The sequence below is a fragment of the Nomascus leucogenys genome, chromosome 12 (genome assembly GCF_006542625.1).
Source record: "Nomascus leucogenys isolate Asia chromosome 12, Asia_NLE_v1, whole genome shotgun sequence".
Classification (NCBI taxonomy): Eukaryota; Metazoa; Chordata; class Mammalia; order Primates; family Hylobatidae; genus Nomascus; species Nomascus leucogenys.
In genome coordinates, this window is record NC_044392.1 from 28,224,735 (window position 1) to 28,251,508 (window position 26,774).

At 38.4% G+C, this 26,774-nt stretch overlaps 1 protein-coding gene across 1 annotated transcript in view; it reads left to right on the forward strand.

Moving 5' to 3' along the window:
• Window positions 1–26,774, forward strand: part of SLC9C2 (solute carrier family 9 member C2 (putative)) — a 99,661-nt gene that overhangs the window by 57,261 nt on the left and 15,626 nt on the right. Inside the window, exons 13-21 of the mRNA XM_003258894.4 lie at window positions 8,574–8,671; window positions 9,666–9,785; window positions 10,934–11,132; window positions 11,819–12,007; window positions 15,563–15,712; window positions 18,896–18,947; window positions 20,683–20,831; window positions 21,517–21,642; window positions 24,288–24,386. Of these exons, the coding sequence (XP_003258942.4) occupies window positions 8,574–8,671; window positions 9,666–9,785; window positions 10,934–11,132; window positions 11,819–12,007; window positions 15,563–15,712; window positions 18,896–18,947; window positions 20,683–20,831; window positions 21,517–21,642; window positions 24,288–24,386 (1,182 nt within the window). The remainder of the gene's footprint in view (window positions 1–8,573; window positions 8,672–9,665; window positions 9,786–10,933; window positions 11,133–11,818; window positions 12,008–15,562; window positions 15,713–18,895; window positions 18,948–20,682; window positions 20,832–21,516; window positions 21,643–24,287; window positions 24,387–26,774) is intronic.

Sequence of the window (26,774 nt, forward strand, 5' to 3'; positions counted from 1 at the left end):
AAAGTCCAGTATCTTATGATCTGCAATCCAGGCGAGAGGCTCCTTGATTGCCTCTCCTGAAGTGTGACTCTTCTTGATCTAGAGACCTGTGAACTAAAAAGAAAAGTTATCTGGCCCCCAGACACCCAATATTCAGTGATGATCAACAGACACTACTGTTTAAGAGGGGGAAGAATGGGATGGCCTGAGAAATTACTGGTCCATGGCAATTCTGAAATCCATCTGGGCACACATACCAATTCTCCCCATTCTTTCCGTTTCCATAGGAAATAATCCATGCTTGTAGCCAAGTGGCTTTCTCAGTTTGATTTCTGCCTGTAGAAAACTGGGAGGTTTATATTCACTTAGAACTGTCTCTGTCCCTTTTTGTCCAATCTAGCACAATTACCATAAAAATTGTTTGTTTTCAATGACTCTGGTTTAGTCTGCCCCACTTCACAGTTTCTTTTCAGGTAGACTGTTGACTATCAGATAATGCAGATATGAGTCTGAGGAGGCCTTTATTCTTGTTGAGAAGGTAGATGAAGTACGACCTTGAATCTTTGGGTGGTCTTAACAAAGGGCCTTCAGCCACACCCTTGATTTGATTTGGAAGCGGAGGCCATATTTTACTGGCAGCACCCTGGATTTGGTCTTTTTTTTTAAATTATACTTTAAGTTCTAGGGTACATGTGCACAATGTGCAGGTTTGTTACATATGTACACATGTGCCGTGTTGGTTTGCTGCACCCATTTAGTCATCATTTACATTAGGTATTTCTCCTAATGCTATCCCTCCCCCATCTCCCTACCCCATGACAGGCCCTGGTGTGTGATGTTCCCCGCCCTGTGTCCAAGTGTTCTCATTGTTCAATTCCCACCGATGAATGAGAACATGTGGTGTTTGGTTTTTTGTCCTTGTGATAGTTTGCTCAGAATTATGGTTTCCATCTTCATCCATGTCCCTACAAAGGACATGAACTCATCCTTTTTTATGGCTGCATAGTATTCCATGGTGTATATGTGCCACATTTTGTTAATCCAGTCTATCATTGATGGACATTTGGGTTGGTTCCAAGTCTTTGCTATTGTGAATAATGCCTCAATAAACAGAGTTTGCATGTATCTTTATAGTAGCATGATTTATAATCCTTTGGGTATATACCTAGTAATTGGATTGCTGGATCAAATGGTATTTCTAGTTCTAGATCCTTGAGGAATCACCACACTGTCTTCCACAATGGTTGAACTAGTTTACACTCCCACCAACAGTGTAAGAGCATTCCTAATTCTCCACATCCTCTCCAGCACCTGTTGTTTCCTGACTTTTTAATGATCACCATTCTAACTGGTGTGAGATGGTATCTCATTGTGGTTTTGATTTGCATTTTTCTGATGACCAATGATGATGAGCATTTTTTCATGTGTCTGTTGGCTGCATAAATGTCTTCTTTAGAGAAGTGTCTGTTCATATCCTTTGCCCACTTTTTGATGGGGTTGTTTGATTTTTTTCTTGTAAATTTGTTTGAGTTCTTTGTAGATTCTGGATATTAGCCCTTTGTCAGATGGGTAGATTGCAAAAACTTCCTCCCATTCTGTAGGTTGCCTATTCACTTTGATGGTAGTTTCTTTTGCTGTGCAGAAGCTCTTTAGTTTAATTAGATCCCATTTGTCAATTCTGGCTTTTGTTGCCAATTGCTTTTGGTGTTTTGGTCATGAAGTCCTTGCCCATGCCTATGTCCTGAATGATATTGCCTAGGTTTTCTTCTGGGGTTTTTATGGTTTTTAGGTCTAACATTTAAGTCTTTAATCCATCTTTAATTAATTTTTGTATAAGGTGTAAGGAAGGGATCCAGTTTCAGCTTTCTACATATGGCTAGCCAGTTTTCCCAGCACCATTTATTAAATAGGGAATCCTTTCCCCATTGCTTGTTTTTGTCAGGTTTGTCAAAGATCAGATGGTTGTAGATGTGTGGTGTTATTTCTGAGGCCTCTGTTCTGTTCCATTGGTCTATACTTCTGTTTTGGTACCAGTACCATGCTATTTTTGTTACTGTGGCCTTGTAGTATACTTTGAAGTCAGGTAGTGTGACGCCTCCAGCTTTGTTTGTTTTGGTTAGGATTATCTTGGCAAGGCAGACTCTGTTTTGGTTCCATATGAACTTTAAAGTACTTTTTTCCAATTCTGTGAAGAAAGTCATTGGTAGCTTGATGGGGATGGCATTGAATCTATAAATTATCTTTGGCAGTGTGGCCATTTTCACAATATTGATTCCTCCTATCCATGAGCATGGAATGTTCTTCCATTTGTTTCTGTCCTCTTTTATTTCATTGAGCAGTGGTTTGTCATTCTCCTTGAAGAGGTCCTTCACATCCCTTGTAAGTTGGATTCCTAGGTATTTTATTTTCTTTGTAGCAATAGTGAATGGGAGTTCACTCATGATTTGGCTCTCTGTTTGTCTGTTATTGGTGTATAGGAATGCTTGTGATTTTTGCACACTGATTTTGTATCCTGAGACTTTGCTGAAGTCACTTATCAGCTTAAGGAGATCTGGGGTGAGACAATGGAGTTTTCTAAATATACAATCATGTCATCTGCAAACAATTTGACTTCCTCTTTTCTTAATTGAATACCGTTTATTTCTTTCTCTTGCCTGATTGCCCTGGCTAGAACTTCCAACAGTATGTTGAATAGAAGTGGTGAGAGAGAGCATCCCTGTCTTGTGCCAGTTTTCAAAAGGAATGCTTCCAGTTTTTGCCCATTGAGTATGATACTGCTGTGGGTTTGTCATGAATAGCTTTTATTATTTTGAGATACATCCCATCAATACCTAGTTTATTGACAGTTTTTAGCATGTAGGGCTGTTGAATTTTGTCAAAGGCATTTTCTGCATCTATTGAGATAATCATGTGTTTTTTGTCTTTGATTCTGTTTATGTGATGGATTACATTTATTGGTTTGCATATGTTGAACCAGCCTTGCATTCCAGGGATGAAGCCACCTTGATCTTGGTGGATAAGCTGTTTGTTGTGCTGCTGGATTCGGTTTGCCAGTATTTTATTGAGGATTTTTGCATTGATGTTCATCAGGGATATTGGTCTAAAATTCTCTTTTTTTGTTGTGTCTCTGCCAGGCTTTGGTATCAGGATGACACTGGCCTCATAAAATGAGTTAGGGAGGATTCCCTCTTTTTCTATTGATTGGAATAGTTTCAGAAGGAATGTTACCAGCTCCTCTTTGTGCCTCTGGTAGAATTCGGCTGTGAATCTGTTTGGTCTTGGACTTTTTTTGGTTGGTAGGCTATTAATTTTTGCCTCAATTTCAGATCCTGTTATTGGTCTATTCAGCCATTCAACTTCTTCCTGGTTTAGTCTTGGGAGGGTGTATGTGTCCAGGAATTTATCCATTTCTTCTAGATTTTCTAGTTTATTTGCATAGAGGTGTTTATAGTATTCTCTGATGGTAGTTTGTATTTCTGTGGGATCAGTGCTGATATCCCCTTTATCATTTTTTATTGCATCTATGTGCTTCTTCTCTCTTTTCTTCTTTATTAGTCTTGCTAGCAGTCTATAAATTTTGTTGATCTTTTCAAAAAACCGGATCCTGGATTCATTGATTTTTTGAAGGTTTTTTATGTCTCTATTTCCTTCAGTTCTTCTCTGATTTTAGTTATTTCTTGCCTTCTACTAGCTTTTGAATTTGTTTGCTCTTGCTTCTCTAGTTCTTTTAATTGTGATGTTAGGGTATTGATTTTAGATTTTTCCTGCTTTCTCTTGTGGGCATATAGTGCTATAAATTTTCCTCTACATACTGCTTTAAATATGTCCCAGAGATTCTGGTATGTTGTGTCTTTGTTCTCATTGGTTTCAAAGAACATCTTTATTTCTGCTTTCATTTTGTTATTTAACCAGTAGTCATTCAGGAGCCGGTTGTTCAGTTTCCATGTAGTTGTGCAGTTTTGAGTGAGTTTCTTAATCCTGAGTTCTAATTTGATTGCACTGTGGTCTGAGAGACAGTTTGTTGTGATTTCTGTTCTTTTACATTTGCTAAGAAGTGTTTTACTTCCAAGTATGTGGTCAATTTTGGAATAAGTGTGATGTGGTGCTAAGGAGAACATGTATTCTGTTGATTTGGGGTGGAGAGTTCTGTAGATGTCTATTAGGTCCACTTGGTGCAGAGCTGAGTTCAAGTCCTGGATATCCTTGTTAACCTTCTGTCTTGTTGATCTGTCTAATATTGACAGTGGGGTGTTAAAATCTCCCATTATTATTGTGTGGGATTCTAAGTCTCTTTGTAGGTCTCTAAGGACTTGCTTTATGAATCTGGGTGCTCCTGTATTGAGTGCGTATATATTTAGGGCGTATATTAGTGCTTCTTGTTGAATTGATCCGTTTACCATTATGTAATGGCCTTCTTTGTCTCTTTTGATCTTTGTTGTTTTAAAGTCTGTTTTATCAGAGACTAGGATTGCAACCCCTGCTTTTTTTTGCTTTCCATTTGCTTGGTAGATCTTCCTCCATCCCTTTATTTTGAGCATATGTGTGTTTCTGCATGTGAAATGAGTCTCCTGAGTACAGCACACTGATGGGTCTTGACTATCCAATTTGCCAGTCTGTGTCTTTTAATTGGGGCATTTAGCCCATTTACATTTAAGGTTAGTATTGTTATGTGTGAATTTGATCCTGTCATTATGATGTTATCTGGTTATTTTGCCCTTTAGTTGATGCAGTTTCTTCTCATCATTGATGGTCTTTACAATTTGGCATGTTTTGGTCTTTACTCTTAGATCTTTGCCAGCTGTAGAAACCACAGATGAGAAACACGTTTAGTTTCCAACCTGGCAAATCACGGCTTCTATATTTTGTCTAAATTCTGCTTTAAGACTGAACTATTTCTCCTTGGTTTATCCCTGTCTCTGTCTTTCTCTACCTTATCATATGAAGCTAACAAAAAGCAGTACTTTTAATATTCCTGGAATATTAGCAATCTAGAAATCCTCTTAGAAGATTCATGAGGTACATTTTTTGTCTTCCATGTTGCCTCAGGTGACAGCCAGTGGTACTACCTTTTGATAGCATGGCTGCCTCCCTCCAGCCTCCTGCTGCAGTTTCCCCACTGCTCTTCCAGCTTCCACTAACAGTCTTCTCACTGCCCCACTACCCTCTGCCCACCACCCAGTTCCAAGGCTAATGCAATATGTTTTAATTTCTGGAGGCTCTCCACAATTGATACTGATTTTTCCTGTTTTAGTCAGCTTCTGCTCTTTAACCAAGCAACCCAGAACTTGGTGGCTTAAAACAATGATTTATTATTTCTCATGGTTCTGTGTGTTGGCAATCTGGGTGATTCTATTGTTGGTCTCACTTTGGATCACTCTTATGCCTGTGGTCATTTCCTAGATCAGCTATGGTTGGAGGGTCCAGGATGTCCTCACTCTCAGGTTTGGCAGCTGATGCTAGTTGTCTTCCAGGGTGCTTTGTTTCTCCCCTCTATGGCCTATTCTCTATAGTTGGCTGGACTGGGCTTCTTCACAGCATGGTCTCTGGGTTCCAACAGGGTGAGAGGGGAAGCCACAAAGCATCTTAAGTTCCAGGCTCTGGAGCCTGAACAATGTCACTTTTACCCCCATTTTATTAGTTAAAGCAAATCACAAAGCCAGTCCAGAGTCAATGAGTAGAAAAGTAGATTACACCTCTTAATGGGGAAACAGCGATGCCAATTGCAAAGTGGGCATGGACACAGGGAGGCATGACACAGTGCAGTCATTGTTATAATGATCTACCACGTTTACTTTTTTAAACCAACAATCCCATGGAAGGACTTGCTGCATGCTATTTTTGAATAGCTTTCCTAAGAGTACCTTCTACTCTGGCATTCTTCCTGTGTTTATGACCCCTTTCCTTTTCAGTCTCCTCTATGAACTCTTTTTAACCCTTTAATATTGGTGCACCTCAGGACAATTAAGTCTGTCCACTGTTCTTACTTTATAGTCTCTCCTTCTTTAGTCCCAGCTACGCTCATGATTTTAACACTATGCATAGATGCTCTACAAATCTATAATCTTCCTTCCATACCTTTCAACGCCAGCTCTTTAGACTCATGAATCCAGTGGTGGCTAGACAGCTTCTCCTTTCACTCTACCTCAAATCCATATTGAACTCATCCCAAGCCTGCTGTTATATTCCAACTGTTAGTGAATTAGACCATTGGTTGCTGGAGTCAGTCCTCTTCCTCTATCCTTCTCCAAGCTCTATCAATCTTACCTTCTAAATACTTGTCAAATACACCCCTTTCCATCCTTGTGAATCATAATTTAGGCCGTCATAATCTCTTGTCCAGACGATAACTTTCAGTTGGTCCCCTGGCCTCCAATATTTCCATTCTCAAGTTACAGTGACTTACTAAAAGACATGTGACTATACCTCCTTCGTGCTTAAAACCCTAAATCACTCCTCAGTGCCTACATTTTCCATTGTGAGTTTCAAAGAACACTTGTTCCATGGGATGCTAATAGAAACTGCATGAAAAAAGAAGTTTCCATGCTCAAGTTAGTTTGGGAAATGGTGGCTTAAATAAAGTTAAATGGGTTTCTTTAGAACTCTTCAGAATTTTTAATATGCTGTTATACATTGAGATTCTCCAAGAGGGACTATTGAATGCAACATTTCCTTACCCTTTCCCCTGCCCTGCATAGTTTTTCAGGGATTGGGATTGAAGGAGTATCTCACAGAATGTGCATATCACATTCCAAGAAAAGTTTACCTGTGAAATTAAGTCAAAGCACAATATACAAGGTATTTTAAAATCTGGCCTCTGACTCTTTCTCTGACTGATGCTCTGCCCCACAACTTGTTTTTTACTGCACTCAGCATACTGTTTCTCACCTCTGTGCGTGCACTAGAGATGCCACCCTTTGCCTACCTCTTTCTTCACTCTGCTCGCCCCACCACCATTCTTCATCTGGATAACTGTACTTCTCCTTAAAACTCAATTGAGGTATCATCTCCTCCAAGAGAAACTCTCTCTGATCCCGTCTCTACATCAAGTTTGATTAACACCCTGTGCTGAATGTTATCCCCTTAATTTCCTGTTTTATCATATATGCATCTAACTTTTCCCCTGCCCCACTAGATTGTGAACCCCTTAAAGCCTTGGACTATACCTCCATTGCCCTAAAACAGGGCTTGGAACAGAGTAGGCATTTAATAAACGTTTGTTTAAAGGATGAATGAATAAATAAATAATCCATCATATTAGTAAATCATAATTTTCTTGATCCAGGCCTACTTCTTGATGGGCAGGGCCGGAAACACTACAAGTGTAAACACTGGAGGTAGGCCTCAGGACTGAGCTTCTGGGACATACTTTTCTCACAGTGGACATCCTACCAGGGCCATCACGGAGGCTTACAACGTGGGGAAATCCACTAAGTGCTCCAGTAGCCCTCAGAGTAGAGAGAGCCTGGCCATTGCCCCATACCGTTTGGAAGGCAGCTTCAGAATTTGCATATCCTTTATCAAAGCTGTTACCGGTGGATCATTTTTCTATCTTCTGGAAAAGGACCTAATGAGTGAATGAGAATTGTCTTGAGATATAAGTGGTGTGAATTCTCTCCTTTCCTGAAATGACTATCATCCCTCGAATTTTAAGACTTGAGAAAATATGTTAAATGCAGTAGTGGTTGGAGTCAACATTTCTAAACAATGGATAGGCAAAGTGTATGGTCAGTATGTGAGGAAATGTAGGCAGCAGTTCCAGGAGGTAACGCTAACCTCTGAATGTAATGTCAGTGTCATGTAGAAGCTATAATTGTTCTGCTATTTTAGGGGGAGGATTGACACAAAAATACAGCCTATCTTTTTCTTTTGATAGTTCTTTGTGGGGCTGAAATGATTACACTTAGAATTAATACTTTGCACTCTCTATTCTGCTGTAGAAAGATGATGCTACTGATGTTATTTATATTACTGAAGTAAACTCTTTGAGTTGTATATATAATATGTGTATATATATGTGTGTGTGTGTATATATATATATATATATGTATATTTATTATTATTATTTTTTTTGAGATGGAGTCTTGCTCCGTTGCCCAGACCGGAGTGCAATGGCGTGATCTTGGCTCACCACAACCTCCGCCTCCTGGGTTCAAGCGATTCTCCTGCCTTAGCCTCCTGAGTAGCTGGGATTACAGGCATGTGCCATCATGCCCGGCTAATTTTGTATTTTTAGTAGAGATGGGGGGTTTCACCATGTTGCCCAGACTGGTCTTGAACTCCTGGACTCAAGTGATCCCCCTGCTTCGGCCTCCCAAAGTGAGCTACCATGCCTGGCTGAGTGGTATACATTTTGATTTTCTAGAAAACTAAGACCCTTTTTATCTCTCATAACATTCAGGACTGTACTTTATAAAAATGAGTATTCTGTAAACATTTGCATTGAATGAAATTTATTTCCTACTACATAATTTTTTGTAATAGCGTATTTTGATATATTGAGTTCAGTAATAATAGTGAGGGCTATGTAAGGGTTAAGAAGAATACATTCCATTTATGTTTTGATCTTTTGTAATCTTCATTTAATGTATGTTTAGAGTAGCTTTGAAGAACAGCGTAACAATGGAATTCTTGAAATAGAGGCAGCCCGGATATTAATTGGTGCAGCAAAATGCTATTACTCCATCCAAGGAAAGTAAGTGTAACACTTCTTTAATTGATATTTCCAAAATTGAATGGCTATATGATGAAGAATAAATAAAATGAGAATTAAATGTCCAGATTGATCAATCTATTATTTCACATATCTATATCTATCCATCTTCTGTCTGTCCATCTGTCTGTCCTTCCATCCATCTTTCCATCTACTTTTTATTTTATTGGTTTATTTTTTTCCCCTAAAGTTTTATAACCTTGGTGACATTAGGGGAGTCTGGAGAAAGATTGGACTGTTGTGTAATTAGATAAGACACTAGGGAATCCATGAAAGGGAACTTATATAACTTCAATTACTATTATCATTATTTTGCCTTTATATTATCTTCACTTTAAATTACCAGACAAAGAGGTTTAGAAGCCTGGAGGCTGCCATTAGACTGCTCCCTGGGGTGGAGCAGGCTCTGGAAGAATTGACCCAACTGCTAGTGCTGACAAGTGCAATTAAGTCTGGTGGGAAAAGCTTAGTATCTTAGAGATATAACAATATCTGGTTACAGTCCTGGCAAACATTAGATAATAGATGATCTAACACAAAGCTGTGGGGCAATAATAATAGGAGATCCTGGCTGGGTGATAGATAACATTTCAGCAGCCAGGTAATCTATTTGGAAGATCTTTACCAGTCCCTGGAATAAAGTTTGGGAAAGTTAGAGGCTTCAGGGCCTTGGAGAAGGTTAGGCCAGAGCAGCATGACAAAGGAAAGCTTGATTCCAGACTCCAAAGAAATGGTCTAGAGAAGCTTTACTCATGTTCAACCTCTGGTCAGGAACAGAGGCAGCAGGAGTCTCATGCTAAAACTACTCCTGTACCATGACCATGGATGGATAGGTGGATGGATGCAGAGGCATAAGACTGAGCTTATTTGGTGGGTCCATATTAAATTTATACTTAGTACACCTTCCCGTTTATATTAACCCAAAGTATAGCACTTGCTTTTTATTATAACACATATGTACATTTTTCTCTGTTAGATTCATGAGTATTTATGATGTTTCAACTTATATGAGAACTAGAAGTTGGCTTATAAAGTTTAAAAATGTTTTAACTTTCTTGGAATATCGTAAAGAAAAGATACATTTTATTCCACCTGAGTAAGTATTGTGAAGCTTTAATAGAAACATACTTGAAAATACTACCATTTCTACATTGTCAGAATAGCTTATCTCAATTTTCCTTATTTAAGAAAAACGATATTATGGTTTATTTTCACTGATTGAGTCGTGCTTGCTTCTCTTCTTCCATTCTGTTTTAGCAACTTCATTGACATCTCTATTAGAGAGTAGTCAGGAAGGGAAAAAGGATGGTCATATTTGGATCCTTCAAGTTTTAATTGCTGTGTCTGAGGGTTATAGTGTGTTGTGGGCTGCTTAATATTCTTCTGGATATAACATAGAGCAGGGGTGAGAAATAGCTAACCAGTAGACTAGATCTAGCTCTATTTAATTTCATCTGTTCTATTGTGTGATTCTGTTGATCCATAATTAGGAGAAACACAACATGGCCTTAATAATACCTGTAACCAATTTTCCAAAATATCACAAAACACAGATTTTACTTAACTGGGGTAGATATTTTACTTAGTTTTATAAATTGTGAGCTTACATACTTTTTAGAGCAGAGAGACATAATTTTTATACCCATAGAACATGCCAAAACAAGAACATACCAAGGGCGTTAATGCTGCTAAATTTTAAGTTGGCATTAACCTTTTATAACAAATTCTAGTAATTTTTTTTACTTTTTTCCATTTAATAAGTTTAAAGAGATGTACAAAAAATCAAAAGTGTAGGACCTTAACATATATCCAAAGGATTTCTTTTTGTCATGCTCTACATTAGATGGAATGAAAAGTTTTAATAAATATACGTCATAGTAATTATTTAATATAATATTTTTCCCATTCTTGATTTTAAACAATCCAATGTGTAATTTGTTTTCCTCTAAATTTATTTGTTTTTTTGTTTTTATTTATGAGTCTTTGCATTGTTTCCAAGGTACTGTGGCCTTGAGTTTTAAAAATGCTTCCCATCCCTGATACGGACTTTTAAAAATCGTATTTTTTACCTTTCTTCATTATGATTTTTATGTATAGAAAATATGCTTTTGATTTTTGCTTACTATTATTTTATATTATGTATAGTCTTCAAATTAATTTTAATGATTTGTTTAAACAAATATTGAACTTCAGCTGCTAATTATACTTTTAAGTGATCTAACATTTTATTTGATCTCTTTTCAGGAGTAATACATTTCTGACTTTTATATTTCACATAGTATTTTCTGAAGAATTTGAATATACAGGACAGATTATAAATATGATATATATTTATCCTATGATAATACATCTGTGGCCAATGGCAAGAGATTTAAATGTGTCAGCACTGATATCAATAAACTACTATTTTATGTTTTTATATGTATTAGAATCAACATTGAAGGTACTGTTTAAAATAGAAATAGAATCTATAAAAAGAGCAATTCAGGTATTTTGAATCTATTTTGTCATATTATTGAAGTAAGTTGATACCAGCAGCCATTTGCTATGATAGTTGATGAGATCCTAGAATTTTAGTAACCTTTTTGAATTTTCCAAGTTTAATAGTGAAATTAATATAAGAGTCATTGTACTGGACATCAGTTGAGTATCATAAAAGTAGAGAGATTCTCAAGGATCAGGTAAAGGAGAATTGAAAATCCAGACATGGACGTTTCCCTCAAATATTTTGTGTAATGATGCAAGAAATAAATAAGTGAATAAGAATTGGTTTGCTAGGTCTTTGTCATAAAATGTGAGTTAATTATTAGTATAAATGTGTAAAAGGTGATTTATGAGCATTACTATTTCATACTTTATTATTAATAGTATTGCAATGAATCTGTTTATTGCTATTTTTAATGCTTGTTTTTGTCATTCCAGCTTTATTATAGAATATATATTTTAAATCAAATTATAAATGGTGAAGATTTAAAAGAATTTTTGGGGGGATTCCAAATGAATTACTTAAAGCTCAACTTTTGGAATATAACTCATTTGTAGTTAAGAACTTAGTTGTTAATTTTGTAGATTTCTTCCCCCCAACATTACTGTATAGGTGCTATGAAATGACATTTGTTTTCTATATAGATGATAATTTTGAAAAGGAAGTATTTTCAACAACGTTGGAATACTTTGGAATTTTTTATCCTGGTTATTGGAATCATTGATATCTTTTGTGTATACTTTGTGAAATTGAGACCAGACAACTTGGCTCTTATTCAGCTTACAGTAATAATGGGATATTTAAGAATAATTAGGTTTCTTCCTCTCTTCAAGGTAAGATTTCACATTTTAAAATATTAAGATTTGCCAGGAGTGGTAGCTCACACCTATAATCCCAGCACTTTGGCAGGCCTAGGTGGGTGGATTGCTTGAGTCCAGAAGTTTGAGACAACCTGGGCAACATAGCAAGACCCCATTGCTACAAAAAATTAATAAATTAGCTGGGCATGATGGTGTGCGCCTGTGGTCCCAGCTACTTGGGAGGCTGAGGTGGGAGGATCGCTTGAGCCCAGGGGGTGAGGCTGCAGTGAGCTGAGATTGTGCCATTGCACTCCAGTCGGACAGAGTGCAATGATGGCTCTGGTGACAGAGCCAGACCCTGTCTCAAAAAATAATAATAATAATAAAATAAAATATTAAAATTCTTTTTTTACATTGTGTGTTAAGTGAGTAAGAAACCTCATTGTTTTGAAAGAAATGAGAGCAGGAGTTGTCTCTTCTGGAACACCCTCTCAATAGGTATCTGCATGGTTTCCCTTTCTCATCACCTTCAAGCCATTGCTCAAATCTCACCTTGTCACAGAGGCCTCTCCTGACCATCCTATGTCAACTGGCAACCCACCCTTCACACCCTTAATTTCTACCTCATCCTCCTGATTCCCCTCTACCTGCTCAACTTTAATTTTTTCCCCACAGTACTTATCAGTGTTTTACTGTATATTGTATGTACTCTCCATGAGGTAGAGATCTTTGTTTTGGTCTTTCTTTTTACATTTTTGAATAGAAATGGTATCTCACTATATTGTCCAGGCTGGTCTAAAGCTCCTGGGCTCCAGCAATCCTCCTGTTTCAGCCTCCCAAAGTGCTGGGATTACAGACATGAGCCACCAAACTCGGCCTGTTTTGGTCATTGATGTAACCTCTGCCTCCAGAACACTGCCTGGCATATAGTAAGCACTTAATAAATATTTGTTGAGTGAATGAATGAAAATCTTGGTGCCAGTAGGAGCAGGGTAACCCAAAGACAAGTTCTTTAAGTTTCAGTAAAAATTGTTCATGTCTCCCAAACTGTACAGAAACAAAAATATTTCCTCCATAGCTCCACAGTCACGTAAGATACTACCTATGGAATTTAATTTTACTGTGGCCTTCAATTGCCTTAACAATTACTATGCCTTCATTCCATGACTCTGGTTTTGATACTGAAGGCAGATTTTTATACTTTCAGTTTCAATTCTTAAACCTCCTTTCTCTCTTTCCAATGGAGTTGCATTACATAAGCTTTTAACTTCGGGGCTTTAAATGATTTCACTTGCCATGCCAGGTTTGTTGTTGTTTAATTCTTATTACATCAAGCAAATCTATTATATTAGTATTTATTGAAGTTAGATACAGAGATTTAACATTAAAAAAATTGCTATAAACTCTGATGGTAAAATGCACATATTAGACTCCTCCACCCAGTCCCCATTCTCCACAACATTTAAAAGTTATCTTTAAGGCAGAATTGTTTGACTATCCAGCTTGTGCTTACAGATTTTCTTTTTTTTCCTTCATTTATTCTACATTGGTGTAACCAAACTTTAGTGTTCATAAGAATTACCATTCAGAATTACTGTACCTGGTTTAAAGGGTAATTTTGATTCAATGTGCTTTTTGCCTTATGAGCTGAGTTTGGAGCAAGGTGCTCATGTAAGGTGTAACTCCACCATCATGTAAACTACCCTAAAAATCAGGATGTGTTGTGTGAGGCAAAGACTTAAAATGGAAGGTAGAAGTTTCTTTAGGTATTCAGTATTTATATAGAGATCGTATGCAGGTAAATGTAAAATAATTATCTTAGAAGTAATACTTCGTGAAAAGTATTTAAAATGAAACAAAGATTTAAAAGTGTATTATTGTGGAAACTGCCACAGGGGAGTGACAGCTATCTGGGCTGGTGGCGCGGCAGTAAAAGAATTTACCAAGACAGTTGTAGATAAAGAAAGGCATATTTATTTATTAGAGACAGTAGAAAAATACATTGCCAGGGAAACAACGGGCAGCCTGCAGGAAAGAAGCCAACTGCAGAGAAGCAAAGGCTTGCTAGAGATTTTATAGGGTAGTGTTTATGCTGTCTGTTGAAAAGGGCTTTGTGCTGTTAGTGCCATGGTTGCAGTGAGCTAACTTGCAGGAGTCTGGTGGTAGTTGGGCACAAGATTTTGAGTTATTTGTGCAGGCGGGCAATGCATCCTGGGCCATGAAGAAAGGCAGACTTGCAGCTTATCTGCTGCTTCTTTTTGCTTTCCCCTGATCCCACCAGCCTGACTCGTTTTGCCTAATTAGCGACTTTACAAAAACCAAATCCATTTAGAGTGTGGGCAGCAATGTTCTGAACTAGTCGTCCCTTCTGTCTAACATGCTCTGACAAATCTCAGTGAAGTATATTATCATGGTTTTTAGTTGAACACTCACTATTTTCCAGGAACTGTTTAAAGCACTTCACATAAATTATCTGGTTTAATTAATAGAATAGCCTTGTGAGGTAGATTTCACCACTATGTAAAGTTAGGTGGCTCATAGCCAGTGTCAGCATAATGTGGCTTTCAAAAGAAACAAACCTGCATTGGAAAACGTGGGAGAATACTGGCGATCTTTAGGCACCCTAAAGGATAGCTCAAGGAGTGTCAGTGCACTGTAGAGTGTAACTTTGAAAAAATCCTCTTGAAACATCTCTCCCTTTGCCCAAAGTTTCAAAGGCAAAATAGCAGCTTAAAAAAAAAATTCCCTTCTCTGCGCTTGTAATTCCTTCACTATGATACCATCTCCCAGTTCACTTTTTTTTTCTCCCTTGTTACCCAGTCCCTCACCATCTGCCCCTGTGCTCTGACATGACTTTAACCCTGTGGGAAGCCCCCTGTCTGTGTGAGTGACTATGTGGATTTTGAGGAGTCCCTCTATTGGAATTCTGGTACTTAGATATTATTTCCTCATTTTACACATGAGGAAACTGAGTCCTCAAAGTCACTAAATAACTTGCTCAAGGTCACAGAGCTGGTGAATAGGAGAGCTTGCATTTGAATTTAGAGAGGTGTATAGTTAAAATCCCATTCTCTTCAGTCATGACACTAGCCTGCCGTAGCTTATAATTGGAGAAGTATAGGACTAAGCAGGATCTTAGATACCCTAAGTTCTTTATTTTGCAAGTGAAGAAACTGAGGCACACAGAGATGATTTGTTCGGTGAATAACTATGACCCAGGTTAGGAGACCTGGTTAGGGGTTTTCTGAAATCTGGGGGTACAGAGAATGAGGGAAAAGGCAGTGCTAGAGACTTTCCCCTAAAGCAAGAGTCAATTATTCACTAAGCTTCACCTTCTTTAGAGAATGGATCTTGACTTTTGTCAGCACAGAATCACCTGGTGGACTTGCTAAGACATCGACTACTAGGCCCCACCCAAGAGTGTCTGATTCCACAGGTCTCTAGTGAGACCTGAGATTTTGCATTCCTAACAAGTTTGTGGGCTCTGCTGTTGCTGGTCTGGAGATGACACTTTATGAATTTCTGCCTCAGAGGGTGCTTTTCCTCATCAAATGTACAGGCTTTTTTTTCTTCTTCTCATTATTCCAGATAATAGTACCAATACTGATAAGAATTGCAGATGTGCAGATCAAAAAGCGCCTCAGCTTGATGTACAGTATTACAAAAGGTTATATCAAAAGTCAAGAAGATGTCAAACTTCTAATAAAACAAATAGCTGTCTGTGAATCAATATATCAGGTGAGAAACAAGCACTGGTCATTTGGGGAGAAAAACCCCTTAGGTGTATTAACTTCTTTTAAGACTAGTTCTATGTATGTTTGATGAAACAGACAAATTCCAACAGTTGAAAGGGATTCAGTTGTTTGTTATATCATATGAGGTGCCGCAGAGAACAGTCTCTGATCATTACATTTCAGCTGTTATCATCAAACTCATTTATTATCTTCATAGCAGAAAACATATGATCTCTTTTCTGAGTGCAGAGTATAGAGAAGAGATCTAGTATGTCTCTGTAACACTCTCTAAAAGACAGGGCACTTGGAAAGGTGTATGCAGGAGTTGAGACTTGAATAAGGCTTCAAAGAAAGGGTAAGTCTTAAGTGGAGAGGAAGAGAGGAAAAGAGAACAAAGATTTGACAGTGAAAAGTTGAAATCTTGGTACTGTGGGGTGGGTGAGTAGAAGTATTTATTTTTTATCACTTAAGACCCTCTTCATTTCCAGCCACTATGCAGTAAGTACTAGATGGGAGCCTAGAGGTGGAGTGAATCCCCTCCTAACCAGGCTCCCTCACACCAGTCTGTCTACTACCAGCGACTCGCAAAAGAGTGGGGAAAGTGGAACGTGACTGCTGTCTCATTCTCATGCTTCTTTGGGCCTGATAATGTAGAGGAGACTCACATTCTTTAGATAAAAAACTTCCTTATTTTTCACTCATAGCTGGCAACTTTGCTCTTTGCAATGAGAATTTTTCAATTGATTTTCCAGGTTACAGATTTTAAAATTTCTAGTTGTGTTCATTCTTCTGTTCAACCCATCTATTAAACTTTTTAATTTTTTTGACAATTACTTTTTGATCTCCAAAAACTGTGGTTGCTTCCTTTTCATAACAACTGTTTGCTTTAAAAGAATTAATATAATATTATCTAGAATCTTCTTTTCATCTTAAAAGATTTTTTGCTTCCTGTGTTAATTCCGCTTCCTTGGGGTTCATTCTCCTATTCGTTGTGTTTGGTTTCTATATTTCATTCTGTTTTTGCCCCCAGTGTTTGGTGATTTTGGTTATATTTTCACACATGTCAATGAGGGGCTAGGGTGAACAATATCAACAGCTGAAAGGTGTTTTCTCAGCCCAAGTGACGTTCTTGATTTTTAACCGGAGATGGATTTAAATCCTGATTACTACGATGATTATGTGTGGATACATAAAACCATGGATGGCCTAGAGGTTATGTCTTCTGGTTACGGTGCCTAATTTTTGTGGTGACAGTTGCGTTACCTCAGTCAAGAGAGGCTCTTATTGAAATCAGAAGAGGAAAAGAGGCTGTGAAGATATCTACCTTTACTGGATTGAACATTAATGTGTAGCAGAATTCTGTCCTGTTGCTTTACTTTGAAGAATGGAGAAGAAAATTAAAAGAACTACTCAAAGGCTGGATTGATCTGCATTAGAAAGAACACAGAGCTATTCATAAGAGAGATTTCAGCAGAAGGAGGAAGAGAGAAGAAAAACAAGAGCCAGTGGGGGGAGTTAAGAATGTGTTTTCAGGAGTTTGGGAGAAGATGCAGAGATCTGAGGGCAGTTGCCTTGACGTGTCACAGGTGAAGTGAATCCCCTGTGACATGTTGAAAGAAGCACCAGTAAAGATTTAAATGGCCTTTTGAGATGTGTTTAGATGTCTAACTGGTGTTTATTCTGAAACTGACTTGGTTCTGGAAATTGGCCTATGGCAGCTCACCTTAAGAAAAATAAATGTATGCCCAGGCTTTCATGATTATGCTCTCTTTGTAGGCAGGAGTCAGTTCCCATGCGCTTTTGTGCAAAGGCGTTCTAGAGCAGTCTTACAGGGTTGCTGTAAGTCTAGTTTGGTGTGAAGGGGGCCTAGCTGCTATCTTTGCACCTATGCAAGCAGGGCTGGACTAGGATATGTTGGTGCCATGGACAGGCTAGTAATTTGGCACCTTCCCAATATCGATGCAATGTTATCGAGTAAGAAGAAATAATTTAATAAATATTACATACCTTATTCTTATATTCAAAATGAGGGATTCATTACATGTGATTTTTTTCTAAACCAAAACAAAGAACAACAAAAAAACCCCACAAAAACTTAACTTTGCTTAAACTTTAGATAACAAAGCAGGTGTTCCCTATAAAGAGCACTATGCCATGCATTATTTGGGGCAGAGTTTCAGACATCCGTACCTGACAACCCTAAAGAACTGTGAGTTGTGTGATTCCAGGACTGTTGGTGTAGCCAAGTGCAAACTCCCCAGTGACTCAAAGCTGGAGGGTAAGCTTCAAGAGGAAAAGTGCCTGGGACATAGTGGGCATCCAACAAATACCTGTTGTATGATTGATTGAACAGAGATTGGTTAGTCCTGGAGTGCAGTGATTTCTTCAGTTATCTAAGGAGTTATTTGTTAGAAATATGAACTAATCGATATCGTATTTTCTCATTTTTCCACTTCTTTTTGTGCTCCTGATAGGCTGGCTTCCCAACTAGCTGCTCAGTTGGCTCACTCCCAAATTAGGCGCTATGAGAATTCTCCTTGGTGCACAGTGGAGTACATACTGATCTTTTCTGATAACTATTAGGCAAGGTAGTTATGCAAGCTACTGACTGTACTAGACTCATTGAGATTGATGTCTGAGCATGGGCAAAGCAGCAGAATTGTCCCAGAGGGAAGAAATGAGCCAATAGCTTTTCTAAAGCTAAGTGAAATGTCCTCTGTCACACTTCCTTTTCTCTGAATTTAAAAGGAAAGCCAGGCTGGGTGTGGTGGCTCATGCCTGTAATCCCAGCACTTTGGGAGGCAGAGGTGAGTAGATCACCTGAGGTCAGGAGTTCAAGACCAGACTAGCCAACATGGAGAAACCCCATCTCTACTAAAAATACAAAAATCAACTGGGTGTGGTTGCTCAGACTTGTAATCCCAGCTACTTGGGAGGCTGAGGCACGAGAATAACTTGAACCCGGGAAGTGGAGGTTGCAGTGAGCTGAGATTGCACCACTGCACTCCAACCTCGGCAACAGAGCAAGACTCTGTCTCAAAAAATAAAAATAAAAGGAAAGCCAGAACTATACTTGGTATAATAAGTATACTTCTCAGGAATATAAGAAGAAATGCATGTTTTTCTTAATTTCTTACAGAAACTATATGAATAATAAGAAATACATGTTTTTCTTAATTTTTTACAGAAACTATGTGAAATTTTGGAAACCAACAAACAGGATGCTGTCAAAGAATTAGGTGGGTAGTTGAAGTATCTGAGTTCTTAAAGTCACACCTTATTGTCCTATAATTTAATAAAAGAAGAATAATTCATGCTTTCATTTACTTGCTCATTCATTTATGCATTCAACAGGCATTTATTAAACACAGCTAATGGGCCAGGTAAGGGAAAGCAAAGATGAGTAGATCCTGACCCTTAAACAGTGCAGAATCTTGTGGAGTGTATGAGCGTATCAATAGATAATTGAAAAAGTTAGCAGAGTCCTGTTAGTTGTTATGGGAGTGTAGAGGAAAGAATGAAAGGAGTGTGGAAAGTGTATTAAGGTGGCAAGGTCAGAGTCCTCAAGGTTAGAAGAAAAAGACACGTGAAGGTTAACCTTTGACAAAATGGTTTTGTTTCATTGTTTTGTTTTTTGCAAAGATACTCTGGAATGTAGGGCTGCAACGAATGTCATTTCCTGAGTATCTACAGTCACTCCACTTTATTTGAAGCACAGAGCAGGAGCCCAGGGATTTTATGCCAAGTTTTTTGGTCAACTTTCCTCATGTGGGGCTGTGGGCCAGGCTCTCAGTGTGTGCAAAAGCATCTGGTAGAGGGCCCGGCATACGGAAGGCCCTTAATAAATGGAAGTTATCAGAAAAGAAAATAAAGTAAAACCATTTCATATTCATGACCACATTGTAAGATGCCATATGGGGTTACACTTTCCAAATCAAAATGGAAAGAATGTGATCTAATGAATGAAAGTGTAAGTTTAGAGACAACAGATTAGAATATTTTGGCATTATCTCAGAAAACCCATGACCCATTGTTGCCATTTACATGTTGACAGATTTTTATTTCTGTGCTTTTAAAGATTAGGGGTTAGGACAGCTGCATTATATTATGTTTTAGATCAGTATGGCATATTACAAAGTTTTCTCAGTTCGCTACTCTAAAAGGCAGTGCTTGTTTCCATGTGGTCACTGCAACTGATGACTGAATGCTTATCATGGCAGGAACTGCTAACTCTTTATGTACATTATCTCATTTAATCCTTATAATTACTCTATGAGGCAAATACTATTATTAGAGAGGTTAATTTGCCTGAGGCCCTATGGCTAGGAAGTAGTGAGCCAGGTTTCTAGCCCAGGTGTATTTGACACTAAAACCTATGCTTTTGATCATTGCTACCTTTCACTTTAGTGGTCAATTCATTTAGTTAAAAAAAAAAAAGAGTGTGTACCTTCGATATGGCAAGCATTGTGTTCAATGTTGAATATGAAGATGAAACAGATGCAATTTTAACCTTGACTCACAGTCCAGTTCATGTCTTCTCAGGTTTACTAAAGGGGAAAGAATATGCTCCTTGATCTCAGAAAGACCCACCAGCCAAAGTCCAGGGGTACTTTCATTCTGTCATTTATTTGTCTAACCAACAAAAATTATACAATATGGAGGGTGAGACAGAGAAGTAAAAATAATGACATGATAATGTAATGACTTCCATAATAGAGATATGGAGGAGATGCCATGGGGATAAGAGAGAGAGAGTGATTTTCTCTTAGCTAGTGGGGGAAGCCAGTTTCCAATTTTCTCATCCATAAAATAGAGTTGAAAATAACTCTTTTCCTGCTGACATCATGAGTTCTGCATGAAACTAGAATAAAAGAATATTGTGTAAATGCTTTGGAAATTATACAGTATTATACTAATATTAGTTATTGTGGTTATTGCACGGCCACTTACTGAATTTTATTTTCTTTGCTGTAGTACTCATAGAGCATGAGGGTCGTGATGTTGTCATTGCTTTGAAGACTAAACAGGCAATCCGGAATGTGATTGCTAAAGCTCTAGAAAATCTCACCTTCCTTTGTTCAAGAGGCATTATTGATAAGCATGAAGTCACTGAGATAAATAAGGTAATTTTGCTTGATTCTGTCTGCATAACACCCCAGCCTTCATGGTTACTTTAGCAGTGTGTAATAAGGAGGGAGATTGAAAAAAATTGTTTAACCACAGGTGTTAACTCTATAATCACCTTCAGCCTTTGATAATGCAAAAGACAACGAATGCCAATGCAACCCGGTACACTCCATTTGTCAAAACTACTTGATTGCAAGCAACAGAAACCAACTTGAACTAAGTTTAGTAAAGAAATGGTTGGGGGATTTATCAAAAGGACGCAGAGTACTTTATAGAACCTACAATAGCCAGGATATGTGACAAGGCCTAAGGAAGGGATTTGAACAGAGATGTAGAAAGCTTTCTAGATTCTCCATTTCCTATCAGCGTTGCCCTCTATGGCATCTTCCTTTGGCTCCCCCTATAGACTCACTAGATTTTTCTGTTTTTCCATCCACTGTGTCAATTGAATTATGAAGATGATAGGTTCAATCTGAGTTAATAAGTCAGTGAAAATAGTAATAAGGGGAGATTAGGGACAAAAATGGTTAGAGGAATTTAGATAGGATGAGAGAAGCTGTGAGTCAAACATCAAGGTTAAACTTGCCTAACAGTAGTTTATTTAGATTTCCTTAGTTTTTGCCTAGTGTCCATTTTCTGTTACAGGATCTGATCCCCATTATTTTGATTATTTGTTTTTAGGTACTTCTTAAAAAATTAAAAGCGCTAAATAACTTCCCAACGGCAATCCCACCCCCAACTCCTGACAAATACCTTCACAACATCATTTGGCTGGAAGGTAAAGATGTTCTCATTGACTTCTTCAAGGTAAAGTTTCCGTTTTCTATTCTGGCTCAGGTTTGATGATAATTATCCATTTTTTTCCACTCCCTAATGAATGATTAACAGAAAAGCATATCACATACTGGCCAATTCAGGGAAAGCCAAAATGGAGGCCCAGGAAAGAGGAAGAATAGATCTCTTTTTGAGCCTAAAGGACAAAGATAGTTTTTCACAATGGCTTATCTGCTTATGAGTAGCTATATGTGTCTGACTATTAACAATCCCATTCTATTTTATGTTGTAGAATTCTGGACTTCTTGATGTACACTCTGGGAGAGACATTTTTTAGAGCAAGGGTCTCAAATTTAAGTTACTGCACAGACCGGGCAGATAGTGTAAAAGTAAAGCCAGTTGGGCTTAGTGTAATAGGGAACAGTGAGAACTGAGGTGTATTCAAGTTCATGCTCTGTCAGCTGAGGGTTGCCACAGGACTTTGAACTCTTTCAACAAATATCTATTGAATATCCTCTACATGCCAGAGACTGTTCTAGGTTTTAGGATATGTCAGTAAACAAAACAGATGAAGTCCCTACTTTCATTTTTTAATTTTTATTTTATTTATTTTATTTATTTTTTTGAGATAGAGTCTCACTCTGCCGCCCAGGCTGGAGTGAAGTGGTGCGATCTCGGCTCACTGCAACCTCTGCCTCCCGGGTTCAAGTGATCCTCCCGCCTCAGCCTCCCAAGTAGCTGGGATTACAGGCCTGCGCCACCATGCCCAACTAATTTTCGTATTTTCAGTAGAGACGGGGTTTCATCATGTTGGCCAGGCTGGTCTGGAACTCCTTACTTCAAGTGATCCACCCGCCTTGGCCTCCCAAAGTGCTGGGATTACAGGTGTGAGCCACTGTGCCTGGCCGAAGTCCCTACTTTCAAAAGCTTATAGTGTATGGATGGAGACAGACAATAAACATACCAAACACATAAATACATAGCCTATCAGATGGTTGTTAAGTGCTAGAGGAAAATAGGGGAGAAAAGGTAATACAGAGCGGCCATGGAAGGCTGCTCTAATAAGGTGACATTTGAAGAGAGATGTGAAAGAAGTGAGGGAGCAAGCCAGCTAGTATCTTAGAGAAGAGCACTCCAGGCAAAGAGAGTAGTGGGTGCAAGGAGGCCCCGAGGCCGAGTGTGCCTGGTGTGTTCCAGGAGCAGCACAGAGGTCCCTGGCAGGAGCAGTGCTGGGGAGACATGAAGTCAGGGCAGTTGCAGAGGGCCTGAAGAACATCATGACTCTCAGGGGCCCTGGGCACTTCTGCCTTAGTAGGCCTCTTCCTCCATAAAAAAGTATTAAAAATTAGACTTTATGACTGTGTTAGTATAACAATGAATATATTAGTATGATATATTAAAACATTTTTCTCTATCTAAAACTAATTTTCCTCCAGATTCTGAAAAACATTAAAACATTGTTGTAAGTGTCTGAAAGTATTGTAGATGCAGGCACTGCGCCTGCTGATGCCTAGTGGATGGCTCCACCCTGGTCTCCATCCCTCCCTGCCTGAGACATATACAATCTTTGCTATTACCCTAACTGCAGACGTTCGGTTTGCTTCTGGATTTTGCATATATGAATCTTCTGCCCTGGAGGTCTTCAACTCATGTTATCCAAGCTATCTGCTACTCCTCTTTCAAGTCTCAGCTTAGCTGTCCTGTCTGCTGTAAAGGCCTCAACGAACAACCAAGATAGGATCCTGTGGCTTTTCTGCTTTTTTTTTCTTAGACGGAGTCTTGCTCTGTCGCCCAGGCTGGAATGCAGTGGCGCGATCTCGGCTTACTGCAAGCTCCGCCTCCCGGGTTCACGCCATTCTCCCGCCCAGCCTGTAGCTGCGACTACAGGCGCCCGCCACCACGCCCGGCTGATTTTTTGTATTGTTAGTAGAGACGGGGTTTCACCGTGTTAGCCAGGATGGTCTCGATCTCCTGACCTCGTGATCTGCCCATCTCGGCCTCCCGCAGTGCTGGGATTTCAGGCGTAAGCCACCGCGTCTGGCCTTTTCTGCATTTTTTTTTTTTTTTTTTTTTTGCATAGCGCCCTGTCCCTGTCTTCTTTGTCATAATTATCCCATTTGATTGTAAATATCTACCCAACATAACTAAAAGTTTTTTCTGAAGGCAGGGGAATTGTTTAGCTTACCATTATAACCCAAGCCTCAAACGGGCTGAAAAAAAGTTTTCATTCATTAATGTGCATATTTAGTCCATAGTTATATCAGTTACTATGCTAGCTACTAATCACAAAGTCAAAGTTTGTTTGCCTGTTCCTTTATTTCTAAAAGTTGATGTGGTATATTAGCACGTTACAGTTCAGTAATAAACCAAGAATGTAATTTGTGTTTTTATGCTACTTGGAAACTATTTTAGCTTTAAAATCATATATATATATATATATATATGTAGCTTTTATATATATAATTTTTTATATATATATTTTATATATATATTATTTTAAAGCTAAAATAGTGTGTATATATACACACATATATAATATATATAATAAAATCATATATATATAAAATAAAATCATATATATATAAAATAAAATCATATATATATATATAAAATATTTAGAAAAGTAGACTAGGAAGCTTTTGTGTTGACTCTCCTTTTCTTTTTTTTTTCCCACTCAGGAAAGAGCCAAACTTGCCTATTTTGACTCTGGAGATATCATTTGTAAAGGAGGTGAAATGCCACAAGGAATCTACTTAATTATTTCAGGAATGGCAATTGTAAGGGACTATTGATTTTTTTTTTTTTTTTACTTAAAATGTATTTTGAAACATGTAATTGTAGAATAAGAATAAATTTAGATACTGAAAATGTTTAAATTTTTAATGTGATGAAACCATTTCTACTCTGAGCATGACAGCTGAGAGATAAATATTCAACACCTGAAATGTGCTTCCCATTCTACAAAATGCTGTCATAGTCTTTACTTATTTCTTGCAGCAATCCTGGGAGGAAGCAGGATTTTTCAGAATGTTCAGACAAGGAAATCAATACTTGGCGTGGCTTAAATTACTCATCTAAAGGAAATAGGATGAGGATCAAAAATACGACTTTTAATCTGTCTAATGGGAGGCTTTTGTTGACCAGAGAGAGAGAGACAGAGAGAGAGAGAGGGAGAGAGATTTCAGTAGAGTGATGGGGACAAGAATCCTTTGTATCTGCATAACAGTAGTTTAGTAGCTGATTTCATGGGTGAGCCCCATTTTGTGAACCAAATAATTCCTAGATCCTAGATGATGGTCATAAAATGACAAATCCTTAATATGGGAAAAATAATACCCTTGGCTTTCTGGTTTTGAAACGGGTATATTAGACCTTAAAATATCATGGAAATAAACTACTATAATAAATAGAATACTAACACAATATAACACTTATTTACTATCTGGCACTATTCTAAGCACTTTTCATTCATTCGTTCACTCATTTATTCAACAAAATATTTGCTTCATTACCACCATGTGGCAGGCACTGTTAATTCTAGGCATGGGATTGACAAAACAGACACAAATTCCTGCCTTCTTGGAGCCTAATTTCTAGTAGAGGGATAAAAGGAGATGGGACAATGAACAAAACAAATAAGTTTACAGTATGTTACAGATGATGGAGATATGAAGAGATTAGTTGTGATTTTTTAAAAGGTAGTTGAGAAAGGCAATATAGGCTGGGCATGATGGCTCACAGCTGTAATCCCACCACTTTTAGAGGGCTAGGTGGGTGGATCACATGAGGTAGGAGTTTGAGACCCGCTTGGCCAACATGGCAAAACCCTGTCTCTACTAAAAATACAAAAATTAGCCAGGCATGGTGGCACATGTCTATAATCCCAGCTACTTAGGAGGCTGAGACAGGAGAATCCGAGATCCTGCCACTGCACTCCAGCCTGGGCGACAGTCTCACTCTGTCACTCAGTCTGGAGAGCAGTGACACCATCTCAGCTCACTGCAACCTCTGTCCCTCGGGTTCAAGCAATTCTCCTGCCTTAGCCTCCCAAGTAGCTGGGATTACAGGATTACAGGCACGCACCACCATGCCCATCTAATTTTTGTGTTTTTAGTAGAGACAGGGTTTCACTAGGCTGGTGTTGAACTCCTGACCTCAAGTGATCTGCCCGCCTTGTCCTCCCAAAGTGCTGGGATTACAGGTGTGAGCCACCAAACCCAGCCAACAACCCTATTTTTTATGTGAGAAAACTGATGAACAGAAAAAAAATAATTCACTTGGCCCTAACTACACATACTCAGAGGCCAAAGATTACTTTGAACCCATGTAGTCTGTCTCCAGTATCCATGTGCTTAGCCATTATACTATAATCCCATTAGAATTCTAGGAAAAACACACTGCTTCCAGTATTCATGAAATACGGCAAGTCCAATACTTAAAAGCTGCAACTTGCTGTAACATGTTTCTTTGGGGATTTTCCTGCCATGACTGGACTAGCTAAGCCTTCTTAAACTGTAGTCCAATAATGTCTGGTCTGAAGAGGTTATATTAGTACTCTTTTGATACCATAACAAATTACCACAAATTTAGTGGCTTAAATATATTATCTCATGGCTCTGTAGGTCAGAAATCCAATGGGTCCTGCTGATTTCACTGCTTGGGTCTCAAGAAGCTGAAATCAAGATGTCAGTAGGGCTATGTTACCTTCTGGAAGCTCTAAGGGCAGAATCTGTTTCCAGGCTCTTTGAGGTTGTGGGCAGATCTAGTTATTCTTTATGGCCATTGAACAGAAGTCCCTGCTTCTTCAAGGCTGTCAGCTGGAGCCCACCTTGAGCTCCTAGAGCTTCTCTTTCGTCCTTGCATGCAGGTCCTCACATCTCAGAGCAAGCAAAGCCATATGGAATCCTTCACACATCTCTCTCTGATGGACTCCCTTCTTCTTGCAAGGGCTCATGTGATTACAGTCCCCCCAATATTCCCGTCTGTTGTTTAATCAAATACTAATCCGGTACAGCTGTGAAGGGACTTTGTGGATCTTTTTAAGGTCAGCTGATTAGTAGCCTTAACTCCATAAATCATCTTTTTAAGGTCAGCTGATTAGCAACCTTAATTCCATTACAAAATCCCTTTGCTGCAGTCCCTAGATTAGTATTTGGTTGAACAAC